The sequence below is a fragment of the Microdochium trichocladiopsis genome, assembly GCF_020744255.1.
Source record: "Microdochium trichocladiopsis strain MPI-CAGE-CH-0230 chromosome Unknown B0I36scaffold_8, whole genome shotgun sequence".
Classification (NCBI taxonomy): Eukaryota; Fungi; Ascomycota; class Sordariomycetes; order Xylariales; family Microdochiaceae; genus Microdochium; species Microdochium trichocladiopsis.
The window spans coordinates 2,463,614-2,486,000 of record NW_025763551.1 but is presented as its reverse complement, the minus strand read 5'-3'; the positions used below and the strand labels follow the sequence as shown (position 1 = coordinate 2,486,000).

General features: G+C 55.8%; 9 protein-coding genes across 9 annotated transcripts; 4 read left to right on the top strand and 5 right to left on the bottom strand.

Annotated features, from left to right (window-relative positions):
* Window positions 1-743: 743 nt before the first annotated feature.
* Window positions 744-2,176, bottom strand: B0I36DRAFT_414950 (uncharacterized protein; the record flags this gene model as incomplete). Its single annotated transcript, XM_046162029.1, has 5 exons — window positions 744-1,105; window positions 1,221-1,404; window positions 1,434-1,590; window positions 1,756-1,942; window positions 2,059-2,176. The coding sequence occupies 5 exons, from the start codon at window positions 2,174-2,176 to the stop codon at window positions 858-860; spliced, it is 894 nt and encodes a 297-aa protein (XP_046009674.1). The 3' UTR covers window positions 744-857.
* Window positions 2,177-4,980: 2,804 nt separating this feature from the next.
* Window positions 4,981-5,496, bottom strand: B0I36DRAFT_366016 (uncharacterized protein; the record flags this gene model as incomplete). Its single annotated transcript, XM_046159231.1, has 2 exons — window positions 4,981-5,181; window positions 5,236-5,496. 2 exons carry the CDS (start codon window positions 5,494-5,496, stop codon window positions 4,981-4,983), a joined length of 462 nt encoding a protein of 153 aa, XP_046009673.1.
* Window positions 5,497-6,880: 1,384 nt separating this feature from the next.
* B0I36DRAFT_352308 (uncharacterized protein) lies at window positions 6,881-8,493 on the top strand (the record flags this gene model as incomplete). Its single annotated transcript, XM_046157097.1, has 2 exons — window positions 6,881-6,949; window positions 7,036-8,493. 2 exons carry the CDS (start codon window positions 6,881-6,883, stop codon window positions 8,491-8,493), a joined length of 1,527 nt encoding a protein of 508 aa, XP_046009672.1.
* Window positions 8,494-10,062: 1,569 nt separating this feature from the next.
* On the top strand, window positions 10,063-11,196 carry B0I36DRAFT_366014 (HpcH/HpaI aldolase/citrate lyase family protein; the record flags this gene model as incomplete). Its single annotated transcript, XM_046159230.1, has 4 exons — window positions 10,063-10,237; window positions 10,384-10,476; window positions 10,562-10,587; window positions 10,657-11,196. 4 exons carry the CDS (start codon window positions 10,063-10,065, stop codon window positions 11,194-11,196), a joined length of 834 nt encoding a protein of 277 aa, XP_046009671.1.
* Window positions 11,197-11,252: 56 nt separating this feature from the next.
* Window positions 11,253-11,946, bottom strand: B0I36DRAFT_158801 (uncharacterized protein). The gene is made up of 2 exons (XM_046148627.1): window positions 11,533-11,946; window positions 11,253-11,434 (listed from the first exon to the last, which is right to left on the bottom strand). The coding sequence occupies exons 1-2, from the start codon at window positions 11,731-11,733 to the stop codon at window positions 11,309-11,311; spliced, it is 327 nt and encodes a 108-aa protein (XP_046009670.1). The 5' UTR covers window positions 11,734-11,946; the 3' UTR covers window positions 11,253-11,308.
* A 211-nt stretch (window positions 11,947-12,157) lies between these two features.
* B0I36DRAFT_330685 (HSP20-like chaperone) lies at window positions 12,158-13,851 on the top strand. Its single transcript, XM_046154871.1, has 2 exons — window positions 12,158-12,404; window positions 12,721-13,851. The coding sequence occupies exons 1-2, from the start codon at window positions 12,299-12,301 to the stop codon at window positions 13,599-13,601; spliced, it is 987 nt and encodes a 328-aa protein (XP_046009669.1). The 5' UTR covers window positions 12,158-12,298; the 3' UTR covers window positions 13,602-13,851.
* Window positions 13,852-14,415: 564 nt separating this feature from the next.
* Window positions 14,416-15,770, top strand: B0I36DRAFT_330682 (uncharacterized protein). Its single transcript, XM_046154870.1, has one exon. The coding sequence runs from the start codon at window positions 14,842-14,844 to the stop codon at window positions 15,361-15,363; it is 522 nt and encodes a 173-aa protein (XP_046009668.1). The 5' UTR covers window positions 14,416-14,841; the 3' UTR covers window positions 15,364-15,770.
* Window positions 15,771-17,582: 1,812 nt separating this feature from the next.
* B0I36DRAFT_158750 (uncharacterized protein) lies at window positions 17,583-18,906 on the bottom strand. Its single transcript, XM_046148626.1, has 4 exons — window positions 18,627-18,906; window positions 18,271-18,552; window positions 18,000-18,197; window positions 17,583-17,928 (listed from the first exon to the last, which is right to left on the bottom strand). The coding sequence occupies exons 1-4, from the start codon at window positions 18,785-18,787 to the stop codon at window positions 17,592-17,594; spliced, it is 978 nt and encodes a 325-aa protein (XP_046009667.1). The 5' UTR covers window positions 18,788-18,906; the 3' UTR covers window positions 17,583-17,591.
* Window positions 18,907-20,172: 1,266 nt separating this feature from the next.
* B0I36DRAFT_330678 (uncharacterized protein) lies at window positions 20,173-22,105 on the bottom strand. Its single transcript, XM_046154869.1, has one exon. The coding sequence runs from the start codon at window positions 21,902-21,904 to the stop codon at window positions 20,465-20,467; it is 1,440 nt and encodes a 479-aa protein (XP_046009666.1). The 5' UTR covers window positions 21,905-22,105; the 3' UTR covers window positions 20,173-20,464.
* Window positions 22,106-22,387: the final 282 nt, after the last annotated feature.

Genomic DNA, 22,387 nt, shown 5'->3' with positions numbered 1-22,387 from the left:
AGGATACCACCAAACCACGATTCGAAAAGCAAGAATGGCGTTCAGGTCCAAAACTTTTATTACATTCGACAACACTTCGTTTTAACAGCTCCGGATTGGGCACTCTTAGATTGGGGGTCGACTACTTATTGGCAAGATATACAAATCGGTTCATTGGGTTCTTCACGGGAGGGTCTTCTTTATTCGTCACTTGCTCTCTCGGTACTGGGCCCCTCTCCATATATATACAATGCCTATGCGTGAGGATGCGCCACCCTCAATCTTTTTTTTGGTTTTCTTTCGCTCTTCTTTCCCTTTGTGAAAGACTTCACGTCTAGCGCTCCTTGTGTGATTGATGTTGCTGTATGAACCGTGCCTCATGTCGCTTGGTATTTGGTGCCCTTTTCTGTCGCAGGATGTCTTGATGTTGGGAGCGTACCGGCTGCGACCCCGGAAAGGACGCAGGCTACTAGGGAAGGAGGTTGAAGTCTCCCAACCATGTTTTTCCATAACAACACGAAATGCTCGTCTTTTCATGGGAGTACGTACCATCAGAGTTTTGGTCCGCAACCGACCGCACTCTTCTTCAGCCAGCATGAACAGACAGACTTGGCTACTTTGTGATCTTCGTGATTTCATCTAAGAAAAACCTCGCTACTTTGTCCGTACACCGGAGCTACAGAAATCATCGAGTAAGTGGGCGAACGATAATTTGGCCACCCGCAGAACGAAGTGTAATGCTCACTCCAGATTGCGGCCAGGCATTCGTTGCATGGCAACGAAAAGGCTGCACCGAGGCTGTACCATAGTAACTCTCTCTCTCTCTCTCTAAGTAGTAAATGAAGAACCATAACTTGCCCCCATCTTGGCTCAATCTCTTAATCGTCGTATGTCTCCTCGTACGCCTCCTCATACTCGCGCTGTGCCTCCTCGAGCTCCTTGCGGCGCTCCTCGAGACTCTCGCGGTCGCTACTTGACACGGACGAGCCAGACCTGGTCTCCTCGGGCAGCTCCTCGGCGTACGCCGGGTGGGTCGGGGGCGGCGCGTAGGTGCCGGCGGGCTGGTAGCTGGTGCTGTCGCCCGAGGCTACGTAGACGGGCTGGGCTGCTTTGTTGTCGTCTTCGGCTGTTCAGAGGGGGAAGAGAGGGAGAGAAGGACAACTTGTTAGCTATTGCATGATACCGCCACCGCCAAAGTATCTTCCTATTCAAGTGGGAACAGTTGGAATGGGAGGACTTACTCAACTCGTGCGCAATAATGGCGCCACCGATGGCACCGACCGCGGCACCACCAACACCAGCAGCGACGAGCTTGCCGGTGCCAGAGCTCTCCTTCTTGTGCTCGCCGTGGCCGCTGTCTCCGCCGTAGCCGCTGTGGCTGCCATGGCCGAACTCGCCGTGCTGGGGAGGCGGAGGCATGGGGCTCTGGCCGCTGTAGTAGTTGTCGCTCTCACCGCGGTTGAGCGCGTATGGAGGCTGTCCAGGGGGAGCACCAGGAGGGGGGCATAGGGACCCTGCGGAGGATGGCTGCCGATCACGGCGGGAGGATCCCACTGGGAGCGTCCAGTGGCCTGCTCGACGTAGTACCAGCGGTTCTGGTTCTGGTCCCATCTAGAAAGGAAGAGAAGAGTAGCGAGTTAGCTAACGGCCTTGTTGTGATGTGATGCCCAGCACCCTTCTCTACAAGACTGCCATATAAGATACAGCGGCATGGACAAGTGACTCGTCCATTAGGCGATGCCAGATGTGCGTGAGTCGTCAGGGATTCAGACGTACTGGGCGTGCCAGCCAGGAGGCATCGGGGGTGGAGCTCCATATGGCGCGGGAGGGCCCTGGGGCGGCGGGTAGTGCTGTTGAGGCGGGTATTGGTGTTGTTGCGGCGGGTACTGACCCTGGGGCGGGTACTGTTGATAGGGAGGCTGCTGGTGCTGGTCGCCGCCAAAGTTGCGATTCCCGGTCTGGTCTGTGTTGTTTGAGATGTTCTGTCAGTATATGTGTCACAAAGGCCATTTTGAGATCGTGATGGTGAGATCATTGTGAGACCCTCGTGACTGGTTGATTAGGAGAATGCCGACTTACCAGGAGGAGGAGGAGCCGATCCGTGGTTGTCAGCGGGCTTCTCGTTCTTCTTGTCCTTGTCCTTGTCGTCCTCAAACAGGTCTTCGACCTTGTCAACGAGCTTCTTGAAGAACGACATGGTGATGACGGCCGTTTGTCGACGGCTCTCGTTCAGGGCAATGTGTTGATACGGAGGGAGTGGATGAGGATGTGCTTGCTCAGCAATAACACAAGATGGACAGATCTCGCAGAGACCACGTGGTAGAGAAGACCTAGTCAAGCTGTTGCTGTGGCCAACGCGAAGGGAGTATTTATGAAGTACTTGAGGGAAGACGGAGGAATGTCAGGGCTGTGCCACGGTTTGAGGCGCGGGGGATATTGATATATTAGACGGAACCCCACCATCCAGGCGCGTGTGCTGTGCCTGAGAGCAGTTGCTTCATCGAGAGCTGTAAGTGTCAGGTGCTGCCAAGCCAGCGAGGAGCGACCCCTGGGGGAACAGTGGAAAGGGTCCGGTCCATGGCTTCCTGCCCATCCATGCTCGCTCACATGCGCAATTATTCCTCTGGAGGACACCCGGCTGCTGAGCGGCCTCCGGGCATTGTCCAGAATCGCTTGTCGCAGCCGCGGGGCACGCCCTGCAGTGTGCAACGACGTTGCTCGCGCGTGTGCCACCGAGATGATCTTGGCACCAGCCCGGGGGACCCTGAAAGGGCTCTGGCGCCGGAGCATTGCTGTGGTACTGTGCGGTAAGCTCACGTTCCCTGGCATGCTTGTCCATCGTCAGGTCGGGGCACCGCTGGGGAGTCCCTCCACGTCACCTGTCGCATCGCGGGCTTGGCATCAGATTGCACCACAAGACTGTGTGGATCGTCCAGGCATGGATGGCTGGCTTGGCTTGGGTCACACCCCTCGATCTCCGCCTCGATAATTATCAGTCAGTCTCCATACTCCAGCAGCGCCGGTGGACATGTCCGGAGTGGTCGAGCATCGATGTTCTCCTCGGCCAGATACCGGCCTGGTGCTCGCAAGGTTTCTCTTCTGCGAGTAGTAAAGTAGTCTCACGCATAGACCAGGGCACGACCGCCAGAACAATACCTACAAGAGACGCCAACGCCGAAGCCAGCGCGCCGTGTAACAACTGAGGAGGAAATAGGTAGACTCGCAGACGATCGAAGCATCATCGTTAGCAACTGTATGGCGTACGGTATCAACACGACTATGCAGCGGCCATGATGTCTGGTAGTCCTTCTTGCCCGAAATAGCAAGTCTCAGTGTATCTGACTGGACGCCACGGAGCTCCACTCACTCGGAGGAGAGACAGACGTTTTGGCTGCGCAAAGCATAGCGCCCGAGAGTGTGTAATTGCCAGATCGACTCCCCATGACCGCGCTGCGCACATCAGGCGGCAATGAGTCCAACCGTCGTGCCTGCAGAAGGTCGGACTGGCTTGGACGATTGCTTTTCTCTCGCATCAAACGGCCCAGAGAGTGCTTAGGATCCTGACGTGCCACACGGGTTGCGATGGGCACAGCCTGTGCGAGATGAGTGCTCGTGGCTGTTGATGCTATATTGCCGAGGTGCCAGGCACATCTCTGACACTGTGGATGGACCCCGAAATGCCTTAGCCCTAACATCGCAGATGACTCCGTCTCGTGTTGCTTGCCCAGGTCGCAGGTTGTTACTACTATGGTATGATACCCTGAGCGTCAAAGGTGCATGTCCCGGCACGGTCTGCCGTTGTCGCAGATACACATGGAGCTTGTCGGCCCACCATTTGCCGCTTTGGTGTCTGTCTTTCAGCTGAACAAGGATCTTGCTGTGCATCCACCCGCAGGGCTGCGTCTTGGCTCGACAAGGGGCTACGCGGCGGCGTCCGACATCTTCGTAAAGCCTCCCGAGGTCGTCAATCCCTATCACTGCTCAACATTTGGTGCATTCCTCTCAGATACTCCAGGGCATTACTAAGCTTGCGGCCGTGATATTTGGGCAATGAATCGGGGCGCTGCCCAGCGATGGACTCAAAAGTGGTCGTCAGAGAGAGAGAGCAGACACCAATCATTATTCGACTCGGGACTGCCATTCCTAAAGCGTAATGCTTGGCTACTTGACGGACAACAATCGCACGGCCCCTGCACGATCTCCATCACTGTGCAGCAGGCCAGGCAAAATATCAGCAGGCATGGGCAACCAGGACAAGGATGGCGTGTTCTCGAATCGACACTGTACATACGATTCGTCGGACCAATGCTCAACGTCGTTCATTTGCCCATGCGGACTGACGTCCTATCAAAGGTCCGTCCCAGTGAGCGGTAGTGTGGTGCTTGTGTCATGTCCTGCCTCTGGCGAAGTTCCGGGGTTGTTTTAAGCTTGCTTTAAGCTTCCCCAAAACTTTGTAGTCTCTTGTTGCTAGTCACTCGGGCCGACCCGCTTTACATCATGTCAGTTGATGGTGCACACGACGAAAACGAGCTCTCCGGGTGTCGACATCTTTGAAGAGCTGTCGACCAATCGCTACACACTGCATCGCAGTGGACAATGTCAGCCAGTGACAATTTTGATAATTTGCTGGATTGAAAACGCGTGCTTCGTATAAACATACAATTTGGATCAACGCGTGCCTCATCATCATCAGCCGCCAAGCCTGAGGATGGAGACGAAGACGAAGCAACTACACTAGATGCCAACCAGCATTCTCCCGGGCAAGAAGCAAGTCGAACATAGACCCAATGGATTATCAGCCTAGTCTCCGAATGGCGGTATCTGTTATGCTCCCTAAGCACTAACACCAATAGATCTCAGAATCAAGACCATGTTTTTCTGTATATCGAGAAGCCTTGTCGACGAGGGCCTGTCTTGGAGTTCCAATCATAGCCACTTTTCAACATCCGGCACAACATCTGCAGCTGCCAGGTCTGAGCCATGACGGCCAGATTTTTGTCTTCACCAGAAGGAAAAGTCGTTGCCTTCCTCCCCATCGGAGGCGGATTCGAATTGTGGAGTATCCTGTGAGGGAGTATCGCCATGGGCGGAGATCTCGTTGTCGATAATCTTCTGGAAGAGATTGGTGATCTGTTCGACGTCCGACTCTTTGTGCCGCACAAGTATGCATGAAGTGGTGGGATCGAAGATAGCTTGGCAGTCCTGCTCAGTTTTAATCGCTGTTCGTTATAATCCTTGGATGTATAAGATACTTACCAGAGCCAGACGCTGCGAGATTTGAGTGAACAATATGGCGTCGGTGGGCGAGCACGGCTGGGGTGCCACAAGCAGGAGGTCACTCCACAGGTCTGGGCTCGTGTCGGTGCGATGCTTGACTGGTGCATCCTCAAGTCCCGCGTCGACGGTTTGCACATTGTCGGCTGCCCATGCTGGATACTTCTGCTGCAGGGTTTTGGCGACCATGTCTCGCGCAGCCACGCGCTCCTTGTTCTTCTTCCTTCTTGCGGCTGACGGCATTTCTCATGTCCGAGATGACGGAGCAGAGCCAATTGCTTGGGACTTTGCGCCGGAAAGCTGCAGTGAGCTGTGGGACTGCGGGATTGTGCGTGGATTTGCTTGTAGACTGACCTGCAGCAAAGTGGGAGATGAACATGTTGCGAAGATGCTCTGCAGCAGAAATCAGCCAGGAGGCCATAAGGACCTTCCAGGAGGATCATTTGACAGAAGCCCCAGCACGGTATCACGTTTGCACGCCAAGGCTAGCGCCCGAGCTGCCCAGGCGAACAAACAGCAAGCGCCGCCTTTGCCTCAGACGGCACCTGCCTCGAGGCTCTGCCAGTATTGACACCCATGGATGACCATGCCGGTCGGCTTCTAGCTCAGTCAGAGGGCTGCTCATCATTTTTTCACAACAGACTCAGATACCTCGAGTCCATGCCGAGATACTGCATGCAATCGTGCTGTATCATAGCTTCCGACTGAAACGTCAGTTGCACAGGTGAATACGCAAGCCCATGACAGTGGCCCAGTGCCAGCAGCTCAATGTCGGGCAACGAGTGAGGCGTCATCTTTCGACGACACGGAATTTGAGATGGTGAGCCATCTGCTAACAACATGTATCCGAGCATACTTGCACGAAGATAATTATGCAGCTACTTTTGGCACTCATATTTCGATCGCACAAGATTTGGAATGGTGTGCCAGACTTCTGTTTTTCTGCGATCCCGCAAGAAGCAACTACGACTGTTGTACGAGCCGTCCAGCATTGTGCAGGCTGGAGTCGATCTGCGTCAAGGATCTCGGGCCAGCCTTGACAGCCCCAGCTGCAGATGAGAAAGCCGAGACATTGACCAAATCAACAGAGACATGCTCATCACCAACAAAGCACCGATCAATTCCGTCAATCTTCAACAGCCAGGCGTCAAGTCGGCAACTACAGAAGCATTCATGAGGAGTCCACAAGTGCTGCTGGCGTGCGGACAAACAGCTCCAGGCCAGGCCCCCGCTTGCGGGTACCCCACCCACTAGGGGTCGCCCGTCTCAAGTGCTCACACTGCCCGGAAGGTGGTATCCATCCATTCAAGCTGACCCGGCAAGGGCGGCGACCCCTACGAGCTTCACAAGCCAACAAGCATTCGCGGGTCCTGAGACCACACATTCTCCCACCACTTGCCACATGTCGGCGTCCAGTCCCATACGCCGCGACTCTCACGCGGCTCTCAGACAGACAAACGACTGACCAGCTTTCGTACGCCTCGCTCGGCCGCCCTGCTCCAGCAACGCCACACTCCACCACCAACCGCGCCTGGGGTGCTTCGCCGACACATCCGGGCCATGAGCTGACTAGGGAGGTTGGAGCCCTCCTGTCGCCATCGGGCGCCCGTCCTGCACTGCCAACGTCATGCCGCCGCGACGCTCTCACAAAAAGTCCCGGGCCGGGTGCAAGCGGTGCAAGTCCCGCAAAATCAAGGTGCGTACCATGCCGTGCGCATGCGACTGGGAGGCCCATCGGCTACAAGAGCATCACGCACTAACACGCGACGTCCTCATGAGTAGTGCGACGAGAACCACCCGAGATGCGGGAATTGCACCAAGCACGGCGTTCCCTGCGACTTTGAATATCCAGAGCTCGCCAGTAGCTTCGCCGCCGCCGAGACGCCCCGTGTCCCTCCTTCCGAATATGCCGGCAGCCCTGCTTCCAGTGGCTTTCCGCCAACACCGGCGATGGCCCCGCGCACGCCGATGCCTCTCTACCGCAGCCCGAATCATACTACTATCACCACGACTTCTACTGACCGGATGATGGAACTTCGCCTTCTCCATCATTGGACCACAATCACCTGCAAGACGCTCGCTATTCGCGACCCATCCAGCGAATACATCTGGGCGGAGAAGGTGCCCAATCTCGCCTTCTCGGGCGCCCACTTTCTCGCCGATGCCGTACTCGCCGTGTCTGCGCTACACCTTCGATCTGCCACTCCACACGACCAACAACTGGTCAGGGCTAGCCATAGCTACATGGCGGCTACGCTTTCAGAGTATGCCGCAAGTCTCAGCAAGGGCATTACCAAGTCCAATGCAGAAGCCTTATTCCTGACAGCCGCTCTCATTGCCTTTCAGTCAACTGCATCTCGTGTCTTTGTGCGCGACGAAGGCGTCATTGGAAGCAAGGACGAGCCCTCACGCTACCAGATTCCCTTGTCGTGGTTCCACTCATTCCAAGGTGTCAAGGCTGTGGTTGCTTCAAGTTGGCAGTTCCTCCGTGATAGTGGGATCGTGCTAACAATCATTGAGGCCCAGCCGGCGCTCAATCTTCACTTCGGAGAGCATACGAGTACCCATTTCGGACACTTACTAGAAGGACTCGACAAGGAAATTCTGGAGTCTGGCGAGAGTCCAGAAGACCAGGCCCTAACGGCGCAGGCATACCAGCATGCTGTAGCAGTCATGAACTGGGTGCATAGGATCCCAAAGACAGCGGCGCCTCTCGTGTTCCTCGCCACCGTTTCCAAGCGCTTCATCGATCTCCTCGAAGCCAAGCGGCCCCGCGCCTTAGCTATCCTTGCCAACTATTTTGGCTTGCTCAAGCTACTAGACCGCCTTTGGTGGCTCAAGGGTGTCTCCAGGCGCGAGATCATTGGCATCATCTCTCTTTTCGACCCCGACGATGAGTTCTGGTGGCCCAAACTACAGTGGCCGTTACGAATCGCCGTCTACGATGGCGACGTTATCCCCACGGAATTGTGGGGCTTGAGCATGGATACGGCGGCTCCTTCAAAGGAGGAGGAAAGAGCGCAGAGTGGCTCTTTTGTCAGCCATATCGATCTCCTCAGTGAGATGTTTGACGCATTACAGAATGGCTCTGGTGCTGTTATGGATATGGTCGCCCACAGCAATGATGTTGCCCGAAAGCGCACAGAGTCACCTGCAGGTTTCCCAATTGCCTCCCCGGGGACGGAAAGTAGTCCAGGGGCTGACGCATCCCCTTCAATGCATCAACAACAACCCACTTGAGTACGGAGACCACGACAAAAGATGCACTTAACCAACACAAATTATTCTGCTGGCCGGTTCACAGCTGGGTCGTCTGCACCCCTGGCGCTGATACAGTTCTGTGGCCCTGTACCTCTGAGTTACCCTTCGCGCAACCAATGACGATCGAATTGAGATAGACACTGGTTGACGGAACACCCTACACGAGCTCCTTGTGCATCAAATGTACAGGCGTCGAACATGGTCGTCAACATGACGGAATTGGGTTGACGGAGCTTTTTTCTGAGAGCTCACGCTGCGTGAGCAGTCGTCTCATCCTTCTATTGCCCCAGTGATAGTGTGCGCTCTGCCCGGCACGAGCTCAGGGGGATGGCTGCACTTTTGCTTGGATTTGACACAAGTCCTCTGTTGGGACGAAAATCTCAATACCGAATTTTCAGAGCTCTACATTACGATCCCAAATCTGGACGACGATGGCAATTCACTACTTCACATCTAGGCCTTCGAACCTTCACGGTGTCCACAGAGATACACATCAGCTGAGAAGCAGAGCCATCGGCAGTTCCTAAAGCAATTCTTCATCAGCCAAATGCTTGAGGAGGACTGCACGCGGCTGTATTCGATGCACGTTACAATGTATCACCACTCGTGGCGATAGACCACCGGGACAATCTACCGCTGGGACCCCATTCTCTAGCTTGGACTATGCTACATAACCACCAGATAGCTATCGAGCATAATACACGGTCAAAATACAGAGTGCCGTTGCTCCCAGTCTGCGTATGTGATGGATCTCACTTCAGCACCGTCAATTCCGAGCGTTGAGAGATGCCACGTGATTGCTGGAGTCTAAAATCCATCTTGCCTAATCTGATCCTGCCTCCCAGTCTAACAGTTCATGTACAACGGCTTGCTGCAGCGGAAGATCTTTAGCCACGTACAGGTACCTAGGTTGGTACGTAGCTAGATCGCCCAGACGGCCCCACAGCATCATCAAGCCACTCCCGCCTTCGGATGCGGGGAAACAGGGGAGTAAGCACCGAGCTTCGAAAAGTCCAGCTGCAAAAGGACTCTCTCTCTCTCTCTGCCTTTTCCCCCCATCTGAGCTGGCAGTACCGGGCTCCATCTTTCAGTCTCATATGTGAATATAGAGGCGGAGTTTTATGTTCCGCTAGTCCCTCTGGTCGAGAAAACACCGGCCATCCAACAATGATCAACCTAGCTGCCACTGCCACTGAACAAGCCCGGGTGTTGTTGCTGAGGCCGGCTGCCCGGAGCTTGCTTTGCCGTCAGCAGCAGCCGCCGCCGCCGTCGGCGCGGAGAAGCGTTGCGACTACCCCACTGCCGTCATCGGCGTTGCTGTCTCACGGGCTACCCTCCGTTTCCGGGAGGAGGAGGAGTTCCGGCCACTACTGCCTTTCTTCTTCCTCTGCAAGTCGTGCTGGTACACCGTCTCGGCAATTCTCCGCCTTGTCACAACGGCCACCTCGGCACACTCTAGCACTACAGCCAGCCTCTTCTGCTCAGCGTCGGGTCCTGTCTTCTGCTCCTTCTGCTTCTTCTCCTTTTTCTTCTTCAGCCACTGCCAAAATGCCGCCGCCGGCGCTACTGCAAGGGTGCAAGCTCCGCGAGGCGTTTGCGAGGGACCAAGGAGCGAGCCTGGGTCTGTGGCAGTGTCTTCCCGGCGCGAATGTCTCGAGGACACTGGCGAGGGCCGAGGGAGTCGACTGGGTCCTGGTCGATTGCGAACATGGGAATATCGACGGTCAGTTATATATGCCCCCCTTCGAGTTATCCTAGAAGCTGCCGTATTCGGGAGGATGGTCACCGACTCTGTCTGGGCTTCAAAATGAGGTGGCACGCACGGCAAGAGATGATGATGTGGGCGACTGATGATATATTCGAGAACAGACGCGGCAATGCACGATGCCGTGCCAGCCATTGCGGCTTGCGGACCGAGTCCCATCGTGAGAATCCCGGACATGCAAGGGTGGATGATCAAGCGTGAGTTCGCTATCCTACTACACTTTCAAGCCCATCCGGGTGGCATATGAAATTTGGCTATTGACATTGGCTTATCATGTGATAGGTGCGCTTGACGCCGGTGCCCATGGGGTAGGCCATTTCGTGTTTTGCGTTTCTCATCTATGGGCAACATGAGCTGACCATGCCACCATGGACCAGGTCCTTGTTCCGCTTCTAAGAACAGTAGACGAAGCCAAGAGCGTTGTCGCAGCAGCCAAGTTTCCGCCCCAGGGCCGTCGAGGGCTGGGATCCCCATTCTCCATGGAGCGCTTCACCCCAGTGCCGACGATGACAGAGTACCTGCAGCGGGCAAACGACTCGCTACTGACCATGGTGCAGATCGAGACGGCAGAGGCTCTCGAGGCTGTGGATGAAATTGCCGCCGTGCCGGGTATCGATGTGCTCTTCATCGGACCGTTCGATCTGGGCAACAACATTGGCTTTCCAATCTTGGATGGGGTCATGCAGCCGCAGCTGGATAATGCTATTGAAAGGGTATTTGAGGCGGCGAAGAAGGCCGGGAAAAAGTGTGGCGTCTTCACGACCAGCACGGAGCAGGCGAGGGTGTATGCCGAGAAAGGTTACCATATGATTAGCATCGGGCTCGATGTGAGCATTTTGCAGGCAGCACTGCCAGGGAGGGTCGAGGCGGTGCGAGGGACAACTGCATCTGGCGGGAAGGGGGGGTATTATGGTTGACCTGTACAGCCGAGTAGATTTGCTCCCGACAACTTGAAGGTACAAAGCTTTATACACTTGTTTCAAGTGAAGAAATTGAGTCTGCGTGAAAGTTTGAGACCCTCATGTAAGGCTACGATTGCTCTGCAGCATCCATCTTGGCCTTGACTTCTTCCTCGGTGAACCGGTGCATGAGCTTGAGTGCCTGCGACGCCATCCCTGGATGTTCCTTGGGAGCACTGGCCTTCGCTACGTGAATCTGTCGCTCCACCGTCAGTCAGATCCATTTCCTGTCCCGTCGTGAACTGACACTATACAGAAGCAGGATACGCCAGAAAGGGAGGGTACATGACATACTACAGGCGTGTCAAACTCGTACAAGTCCCGCCATCTGTGCTTCGACTCTGACTTGATGATGTCAATCTCGGTGTACTCGAAATGCCGGACGTCCCAGACGTTGGAGAGCACGTCGCGGGCTTGTGTACAGAGGCCACAGTTTTCTCGCGTGAAAAGTGTGATTCTACACGCGTGTTGGAGGAGCCTCGTGGCGGGACGCATTGTGACTATCGTGGAGCTGCGAGTGGTTTGCTGTAATATCGCACAAGGCGCGAATGGTGTCGCTGTTCTGCCTTCGCAACTGGGGTCATGCGGCGTGCTTGGGCGGCCTCAGGTTACTCTTATTGCACAAGAGACTGTGTGCTTGAAGGGCAAGCTTCAAGGTGAGATTTTTTGAATTTTTCCAGAACTTGCGACCAGTGTCCTGAATATTGTTGCATTCTTTACGACTTCCACTGTACTTCGTGGTGTTCGCGACTGGGGTTCGAGACCAGAAATCGAGTGTCCGAAATTGGCTGCAGTCCCCTGCAGCAGGAGCTTGTGGGGGGTTCATTAGGAATAGAAGGCGGTGAAGTCGGCAAACAGGGGAGCTCCTGCATTCGAGAGTCTTCGATGGCAGCAGTCGTTGCTGAGCTCCCCCGCAAAACAAATACTGCCCGATCCCATCCCACCTTCCCGGCAAGCTCAATCAACATTGCTGTGCAGCAACATTCACCAGCGCGATCGCGGAAGACATCGACTCCAATCCAGACATACACCAAGCCAAGCCGGTCACAAACTCTCCACCATGGCGCAAAAATGTGTCCATCAAGGTTGTGGGAAGATGTACACCGACCAGGACGAGGTCTGCAGGTACCATCCAGGTCCTCCAATCTTCCATGAGGGGCAGAAAGGTAAGTTTCGTGGCGCAAGTCTTCTTCCACTTGATGCTATTCCTACTTTTTGCAAACATGGATCTCTTTGTTGCTTCCTGAATCGTCCAGGTAGCCTGGGTCATCCGGAGTCGAGGATGAGATAGTGCCATGGCTCTATGGAGCCTTGAATCATCCTAAACTCCGCGACGCCCTGTGGCGGCTACCAGCTGCACATCAGACAGAGAGCTTTGGCCCCAACCTTCGAATTGCCTTGACGAAGGGGCCGACGGTTTCGACTATGATGCCGAGCTTGCAGTCAATTGGGTCTGTCGCTAACACGAACCCAACCAAACAGGCTGGAAGTGCTGCAAGCCTCGCGTGCTCACGTTCGACGAATTTCTTGAGATCGAACCCTGCACAGAAGGCAAGCACAGCACGACCGACCTACCTCCCCAGATCGAGAAAAAAACAGGCGACGCTTCAGATACGAGCGGCAGCATCAACGCGACACAAGCCATCGCTTCGAAGATCGACGGGCTTGCTTCGCCGCCTCCACGAGCGCCAGTTGCCCAAGCCACTACTACTCCCGCCCCAGCTCCTCCGCCCGAGTCCGAAGACGACGAGCCATCACTTGAGATTCCAGACGGCAAGGCTTGCCGAAGACGAACGTGCAATGCTACGTACAAGAAAGGGCAGGTGAGGTCGGATAGCGAGAACTGCGTACACCACCCTGGTGCTCCGATCTTCCACGAAGGAAGTAAAGGCTACACGTGTTGCAAGCGGCGTGTGCTTGAGTTCGACCAGTTCATGAAAATTGAGGGCTGCAAGACGTCCCCAAGACATCTCTTCATCGGCTCGGGCCAGGACAAGAAGTCGACAGCGGCGGGATCAGCCGAAGAGATTTTGGACACTGTCCGCCACGACTTCTACCAGACGCCGTCAAGCGTAATAGCGTCTTTTTTCCTGAAGAAGATTGACAAAGACAAGGCGACTGTCAAGTTTGAGACGCAAGGCCTTGATCTCGACCTTCCGACCACTGACGCTCAGCCAAAGCGGTACAAGACCGTAGTCCCTCTGTTCGGGAGCATTGACACTGAAAAGTCAACGTTCAAGATTCTGGGCACCAAATTGGAAGTCAACCTGTACAAAGCTGATGGAGCAAGCTGGCCTGTATTACGGAGCGATGAGCGGCTTACTGGTGAGATTCTGCAGGTTGGCCGGGCTGGTCGTGTCTGATATTAGGGATGGTGTGCCGACGACTTCTACATGTTTCACGTTGGAGTTTTCAGATGTCGCGGTTGTCGGAAAGACTGTCCTGGGTCGCCCAGGTGATATGAAGCAAAGAGGAAGCCGAGCCTAGAGTATGCATGAAACGAGTCAGCCACACGATGCGTCCAGCTGGTACCCCCCACCGCATAGATCCTGGTTACCAACATCTGCAGTGTCACCCTGCCATCCCCCTACCACCATGTGCCGATCATGTCAGATAAGCAACTGTGGTATCATGTAAAGTCTGTAGCAACGCTGCCGATGGATTTGTTACTGCCTGGTGAAGCAACTATTACCCTTACCCTTGGGGCTTGCGTCTACGCCATTGTCTTGACTGAGCCCCTGCACCTGAGCGGGCTGACTTGGGCAATGGTCGGTGCCTGATACTGGGGTTGGTGATGATGCCTGCCCGTCTGCCTCACCTGCCAGGCCAGAGCGAAGAGGCATGACGCCGGGGGTTGATCCGCGAAATGAAACGACGAGATAAGAAAAGCCACTCCGTGGTACTTGCTCGGCCGTGCCAAGGGGAGTGGTGGTTCTTGGCTTATGAGCCAACATGATCCCTGTCGGTGGAAGCCGCCTATGGGCTGACTAACGGACAAGTGCCGCGTGGAAAGAGGCTCAAGCCGTGGGGGTTGTGGTGTGGGACGGGACCTTTGGTAGCTCAGCCCAAGACCATCTTGGCAAGGCGCCAGACAGGGTCAGTGGATATCTAGCAGTGTAGGTCCGCCTTGGTGCAGCACGCAACCACGTCGTCGTCAGTGCTGGCCACCGAAACCCACAAAAACACCAAGCACCGCCCTGCCAAGCAGTCAAGACATGTCAACTGCTTGGCGTCACTAGCAAAGGACAATGATTGCTGCCATCCTACCCGCTGAGCCCCTCTTCTCTCAAGGCCCCCCCTAACACGCAATTGGGAACTTCTGATCAGCGATGCTGCGGGTCAGTCCGGGTGTGCTACACGCAAGCGTTTATACTTCGTGTCGTGGTAGAGGCACTCGGACATTGTCCGAAGAACCAAAGAACCAAAGAGGCGATGTCAAGCGCCTGCTGCGGACTCGAGAGATCGATCGGGCCTCGGCAACCATCCGTCGATTAACAAGGTCTAGCACTAAGCTCAGAAGTGTCTCCGGGCACGTTGATCACCTCAGAAAGGCGGCCGCGGCCTAGTGATCGATCAGCACGACATCGCTGCCGAGAAATAGAGATGGGGAGCCTCGACACCCATGGAAACAAGTGTCAGACTCGACAACCGTGCGTACATGGTGCCAACGACAGTATCACCGTCTCCGCCTCCGCCCCCCCGCCTGACGCTCTGACAGGAGCCACCGCCCCGTCCGGACGACCCGGTAATAATTCCTGGGGTTCTCACTCCACCACCGCGGCTCCTGGTTTCCACGGTACTCTACCATGTTCTCGAAACTACGGAAGTCCCTGCCTCTATCCACAACACCGCTATTGCGATGGTCATGGCAGTGCTCGAGATGAGATGCGTTGTGCTCCACGCGGTCCGCAGGTCTCCCTTTTCCCGCGGGAGGACACATTCCACCTCCACGGGTCGGCGAGATGTGCTAAATCACAACTTGTGCGGCATGCGGTGACCTCGCTGCTGCTTGTGGGTCCTCCAACTGCTTCGCCACGACACGCCAGTCCGTTTCACGATATCAATCGAGAGAGATCTTCCACTGACACCACCTACAACCAAAATGAATCCCCTACCGCGGAGTAATCATTGATCACGTGCGTTGTGTTCTCCTCTGCTGTGACGTGCACTTTTTGCAGATCCGGCCTAGCCCAGCCGTCCTTGAGACTATTTTCATGGCTCCGGAAACGCGCCACCCTTATCTGGGACGTCGTGACTGACGGGTGGCGGATAATGAGTTTCTTGTCATCGCCAAGCGCCGGGAAAAGATAACCTTGCAAGCTAAGGGGGACGGCACACATTGCTAGCGTGTCTCAACTCGAGCAAAGGCAACAAACAAAAAAGCCCGACTGGGCACGCCGCTTGGGCTGTTGACGATCTCCATGAGCTTTTAGCTTCTCAACAAGGACTTGCACTCCATGGCCAGCCAATATTGCACGTGGGAGGCAGCCGCACGCACGCACGCACGTATGCTCTGCGAGGTTATCATCAGGCCATGCTTAAGGTTCTCACATGCTTATGCTGCGCGCAAAAAATCAACCCCCCAAAAAGAAAAAAGAAGAAAAGAAAAAGAACAAGAAAAAAGTGTTGCCTGCCTCTGCCTATTGGGATGTTTTGGGAAAGTAAAAGCTTATGTCACGTGTGTCCGTGCAAGGAAAGAGACGACATGCTGGAAAGTAATCAAGACTTTCTCTTTTAACTTTCACCACAGCTTATGCCTCTTCTTCTTAGAGACATGATGCAAACCCCAGGCACAAAATTGTATGAGAGAGCTCGCTGCGTGAAACATATCCCCCCCCCCCCCTGTCCACGAAACAGAACCCACGGCCCCCGTACTTGAGAGGAAGAGCAGCTTTCAAGAGCCCGCTGATCTGACTCTCCGGAAACTCGAGTGCTTGCGTGCGTCTGCCTGTCCTCGAAGCCGGAAACATTCGGGCTCCTCCCGAGGAATGGGGCTGGGGAAGGGGTGGCAGGGGGAGGGGGGGGGAGGAAGGGCAAAACTCGTCAGGATTTCAAACCCGCTATTCTTTTCTTCTCCCCGCAGAGACCGGGGAAAGTCGGCTGGTTTCAAAGAAAGATCTGCGCGTATGGGGAGAGGGAACGGGGGCGGGGAGGGACCCAAAGAGCCCTGCTGTATAAACGTTGTACGTGTGCCGAGTATACGCATGTGCGTGGGGAATTCGGCAGGCGGGCGGGTGGACACGCGGTTGAGGAAGCACAGCCCCCTCTCAACGGTGTGTATGTGGGTGTGGGTGTGACACAATGGCTCGCTCGGGGAAAGTTCCTGCAGGAAGAAGAAGAAGAAGAAGAAAGGCGGACTTGACGGGAAGACACGGGAAAGGAACGGGGGAAGAAGGGCAAATTCGAATTTCCGGGAAAAACCTTGACGGCGCATCAAAATGTCATCACGGCCTCTGGAATGTGCGATGCGATGCGATGTGTGATGTGATCTACAGAAGGATGGAGACGATGTGTTCCTAGAGAGAGGCGCAGTGCAGGTGGTTACGCGTTGTGTTGTTATGCGGGAGGGAAGGTGCGTGAGCAGATGGGGACGGGAGATCACACTACGCTGCCTGATGTCATCAATACATACGCTACACACACACACAGTCGAGGGGGCAGGTAGTTCGCAGTAGTGAATTTTGCTCACCCAATAGGAGGGAGGACTTCTGGCACAGGTCTGACTCGAGATGGCTATCTGGTTCTAAGAGGACGTTGCCCTTTGATTCTCTAATCTGTGGATGTTGTCTAGCGAAAACAAACAAAAAACTCTAGTAGTCTAGCAATAAATGTGTCTAGTTGAAGCAGCGAGAACCAGGGCAACTGATTAGGCTCTGCAGGAAAACATGAAAAAGAAGAAAAAGAAAAAAGGATGCGGCATGCTCAACGCATGGTACTTGATGATATAACAATGACTATTTCGATACGGGCCAGGCTACAAGTCAGGTTGGAACCCATCAAACCTTCTGGACATTGAAGAGACAGAAGATCGAGTAGCAAAGGTTATGCCTCAGGGGCCGGCTCGGCGTTGACTGTGTCCCTCACGGGCACTTTCTGTGCGCGAGGCTGCAAGAGCCCTGTATCGGTCGTGGTGGATGATGGCCAGGCTCTCATGGAGCTGCCTGCTCCTCGAGCCATCCCACGCGGATTATTACCACAGCATTTGTAAAAATGGTGCGCGGAGTAGGCGGTTCGCCGAGTCTTCTGCTGTTGCGACAGCTGAGCGCCATCCCGCAAGGACACGGAATTGTCATACGACTAGCAAGTCGTCACGCCCCTGTGATATTGTTGTCTAGCATGGACTGCAAGACATCTCAACCCTTGCCGGGGCTGGCCCGGCCAGCTGTCGGAGCCGGGCTTGGAACAAATGATGGAAGAGCTGTGAGACGGAGCACAGACTTGCCATCCTCGGACAGGCCCATGAAAGCCGGCCAGGTCTGAATGCGCTCATCGCCACCAGCATCGAGGGCGAAGTAAGCGACTGCACCCGGAGCCGATGTCATAGGGCTGCGAATACTGGTCTGACGTCCAGCTTCGAGGCGTGAGAGCGACAGCACGGGAGAAGAAGCTGATGGCGACGGTGCCAGCGAGGTAGATGCTGTCGCTTGCTCGTCGGTGTTGTTCGGTGCTTGCTCGCGGCGGATACTAGGCCTGTGGGGTTCCACGGATGTCAGTTGGCTGGTTGGGTACGGACAGACACGGACTAGGGACATGTTACTCACGCCGACGACGAGTAGCCACCATCCTTTTCCACGATCGGTCTGACAGTGGTACTGCGTGACAGGGTCGTGCTGCGGGAGAAGCGGCGCTCACTGCGCTTCTCCGAGATCTTCTTGATCCGCTTCTCGGCCATGTGCGTGAAGACGTGCCCAAAGCCAGCAACGACCAGGACAGGCGTGCCAAGAGCCAGGGCCCATTTGCTACGACGAGGTCAGTGAGTTGTTTCGGGAACGGTGAAGCATGTCATGCATGCATGCGTGGTCTGGTACTCACGGATGGTCAATGCCACGCAGGTGAAGCCACATGGCCAGCACAATGCCAAGAATGGCCACCTCTGAGCCGAGCTGGAGCATCATCCACGAAGACCAGTACAAGGAGATGAGAGGCTCTCCCTCGCAGAATTGAAGAGCCATGAGCGTGAAAACCTCCATGATGCAGAACACTGCGGTGATCATGAAGATGGACAACGAGATGAGCATGGCGGTGACCCAGCGCCGCCGGAAGTACTTGTCGTCTAGTTCGCCATTTTCGTGCTCCTCCCTACGAGCCATGGCCCTGTCCAAGTCATCAATCTGTCAGTCAGGGCTCGTTGCGTCCTGGTGACCCAGGCGTGACCGGGAGTGACATACCATTGGAAGATTGCGGCGGTGGTGAATAGCATGAAAATGACTAGGAAGAAGAGTGACCAGTACAGGGCGGCAAACTGCTGCCCCTCGAGATGAGCCATGAAGCCCGCATAGTGCTGGCAGTTGGCGTCATTCTGGAAGCTTGGGACTGGTCCCGAAGACATCGTATGATTCCGGTGAGAGGAAATTGTATGGCGAAGGGTATACGGGCCTTGGATTCAAGCCACCACACGTGTTGGTTTCGATAGTGTTGTCGACCTTGTTGGCTGTCAGGAGCGACTATCGACGTAGATGCACTGATACACTCGGACACCCCTTGACTTTGGCTGGTTCTAGAAGGAAGAGACAAGACCACAGGGACCGGGGCAAAGAGCGTTCGATATATGCTTGGGCCGGAGAATGCTAAAAAGAAACCCTGCGGCGTACGTGGCCTGCCAATAAATATTCCAGAGTTGAGCACGGCCATTGAGTGTAGGCTAGCGGTGCCCAATATGACTGAGCACAGGGTGATTTGGCGGCACAGGCTCCGGGGGACCGGGGCCCCCCGATTCCGCCAAGCAGCTGGTACAGGGACGACGGCCTTTGACAGGCGCCGTGCTGAGGGACCGACAGACTTTGCTCAAGGTTGGGATTGACGTGATTCTGGGTACCAGCACGCAGGCTTGCGCAGGCGGCTGGATCGCACACACACAGCACGTCGAGTGGGTGGGCCTGCCCAGACTGATGGCTTGGTTGTTTCCAAGCCGGCCGCTCGAGCATTGCTGACACTGATTCAGGCGGCGGGCTTGTCCCGAGCACAGAATGATGCCCAAGACGGCAAGGGATGGCCGTGCTCGCCTTCAATTTCCCAGCGTTGTCGTCGGCGGCCGGGACTGGGATGGCCATGTGCATGCCGGGGCGGATGCAGTGCCAGGGCCGGGCGCCCACGGGCCAGGGGGTGCTCTCACTCTGGGACCACAGGCCTGTCGTTGCTTGGCACGACGCGGCGGTGCACGACCATTGACGTTGATCAGTCCTTGGCGGCGACGAGGCCCGGATGCCTGCGCCGTGGGATGTCGCGTCAGGGATCTGTCAACCAGGGGCATCCAGATCTATAGATCCGGTGGGGGGACCCCCCCTAGTCCAGCCAAGCACCGCCTGCGCCTGCAACTGCCGGGCAATAAGGTGCGGTCCCCTTACTAGGCGCTACTGCTTAAGCTCAGCCTCCAAGCCGCCCCCGTCGACGTTGGCTGGCGTGGCGTGAGTGACACCTATCCGTCTCATCGCCATTCCTTCTCACAGCCAGCCAGCGCCAGTGATAAGGCCCTTCTGCCAAGCCGGCGTGGGGAAGTCCCGCACCACCACAGGCCCAACATCGAGCACTCGTCATCGCGCCCCATCTGCATCTGAGACCGCCGAGAATCTCCGGCCCGCTGATCGCTGGAGCCCAGTGCCCGTCTCGCGGTCAGTCACTTCTCACAGGACACTACTGTAGTCACCTTATCTCTTGGCGCGCCCGTCGTACATTGCCAGTGACGTGACTGACACTGGCCAAGGGTCGCCAACCCCAAGGTTTCAACACGTTGAGACATGGCAGCTCGAGGTGTTAGACGTTGGATTCTTGCCACTGGGCCAGAAGCCACAGCATCATATCGCGAGGTCGCCATTCTATGAGTACAATCATCATGCATGTGCTTGCTGCACATGAAGCCGCTACAATTGTTGATACAGGTGCGCCTCTGGCTGCCGGGCCATCACGGTGGATTCGATCAGATCTCTTATCCGAGTCCGTCCGGCGCCAAGAGTCACCGCGGGATCTTGCTGAGTGAGCCCGGACATCGTTCAAGGTTGGCGGGCGCGTTCTAGTCGAAACCCTCCATCAGATCTGTGCGATCTAGGAGCATGCCCTTGGTTCCCAGGAACTGCTGAAGCGCCCTCCATTGCGGGCCCTCTTCCTCACCCTGACGCCATGTCTCTTGAAACCCCCAAGCACAGGCAATCTTGTCCATGGCGGCTCTCTGGTCCTCCCTTGCCCACCTCTTGCGCAAGGGCACACCAGGAGTCCATGTGACCCGTTTCATTTGGTCATTTGCTGTGGTCAGCGCCACGATGCCGATCGAGGCCGTGAAGCCGACATACGCCAGGATCCCAGCAAATGCCACGTTCGTCGCGCTCGCGGCATCCATGGCGCTCTGCAGCCCCGACAAGTTCGATGCCAGAGCGTATGCGGCCACTGGCGTGGCAGCAAAGGCAGCTCCGGGCGGCAGCGCTTGGCGGGCAATTTTTGCGCGGACATAGGCCTTGGTAGCATATCCGTTCTCGACTATGCCGACAGCCGCGTCAAGGTTCTTGGCCGCAATGGCGACGTCGAGAGCCTGGTCGATGACCTTTGGCTCAATGGCGTTCTTGATGCTGTGAGGGTCTTGCGCTGTGTACTGGATGGATGACCCATTCTCAGATGCCATGGGCTTGCTCGCGTACATGTGAAACACATTCGGCAGAGTCTCTGGCTTGCCGAGGCGAGCTTGCACACCGACATAGTCCTCCAGGAGGCTTGGCGTGATGAACACAGGGGCGTGTGCAACGACGGCGTATGCGGCGTTCGAAATCCTGTCGACCATCTCCCGCACCTGTGCTGAGATCTGTTCACGCGCAACCTCCGCAGGTGTTGGTGGGAGCATGTTCGTCCTCCCAGAGCCGGCCTTGGCAGCTGTCATACGTTGCGGTCTCGGCGGCGCTGCTGGCGTTGTTTGGTCCAAGGACAATAGGCCCGACGCAGCCGAGTCGCTCTCTACAATCATGTGCGCTATCTGAGGCTGTACTGTCTCGTCCATAATGAAGTCGGCCACAACGCGGCAGGCCTGGAGTGCGGCAGCAACATCCTTCTCGGAAGGCACGCCACTGCTCTTCAGCACTTTCGCGGTGCTATTTCGTAGGTATGTCATCATGTCTGTCATCGATGACAGCTCGCGCTCAGGCGCACTATCTGTAGGGGAAGTTGGCCGTTCCGCTGCTGGCGATTCTGCAAGACTCGACCTGCTGAAGTGTATGCCGGCAGATGCCGCAGGGCTCCTCCATTTCTTCGAAGCCCAGAATCTCGGATAGGGCTGTGTCAGACTATCGGAGGCGGTTGCACTTGTGTGGAACTCGGTGTTGCTTGTTGTTGGTCTCGATCGGAGCGTGTGAGAAGTTTGGTTTGCGTGGCGCTCACAGATCTGGCAAAGCGGGCGCAGTGGTCGTGCCGAGGACAAGACTCGACGTCCCGAGGCAGAGACCGCCGCCGACCTCGCCGCTGTCACCATCTCGCAGGCAGGATCAAGTCGTGGCGTAACAGCCCTGGTCGAAACTACACCTCGTGCAGCGTGGGCGTGAGTCGGTGCGAAATCTCGACTGTCGTGGTTTGGGAGGTGGTGGCAGGTGCGGAATTGTCCTATCAAGATCCATCAGCGGGTGCTGTTTCCCCACAGGCGTTTGCAGGGGTCGAAAATAGCGTTTAAATGCATGCTACTACAGCATGCACTTATCCCGTATCAAATCGAGTTCACTCCTCTTCATGGCACGTCCTTGTGCGGTTCCAGAACCATGAGATATCAGGTGCTCGTAGGGAGAAAAAATGTCAAATTGAATGACACGACTGCATTTTCTCTGAACTTCAAATTTGGGCACGCATGCGAAACTGAGACGTTCTCCCCACCTTATATGAACGGAGCTGCTTGGCGACCTTTGAGGAGGACAGTAGATTCTGCAATTGAGGTGGGGATTTTCCAGTACAATCTCAGGCCAGG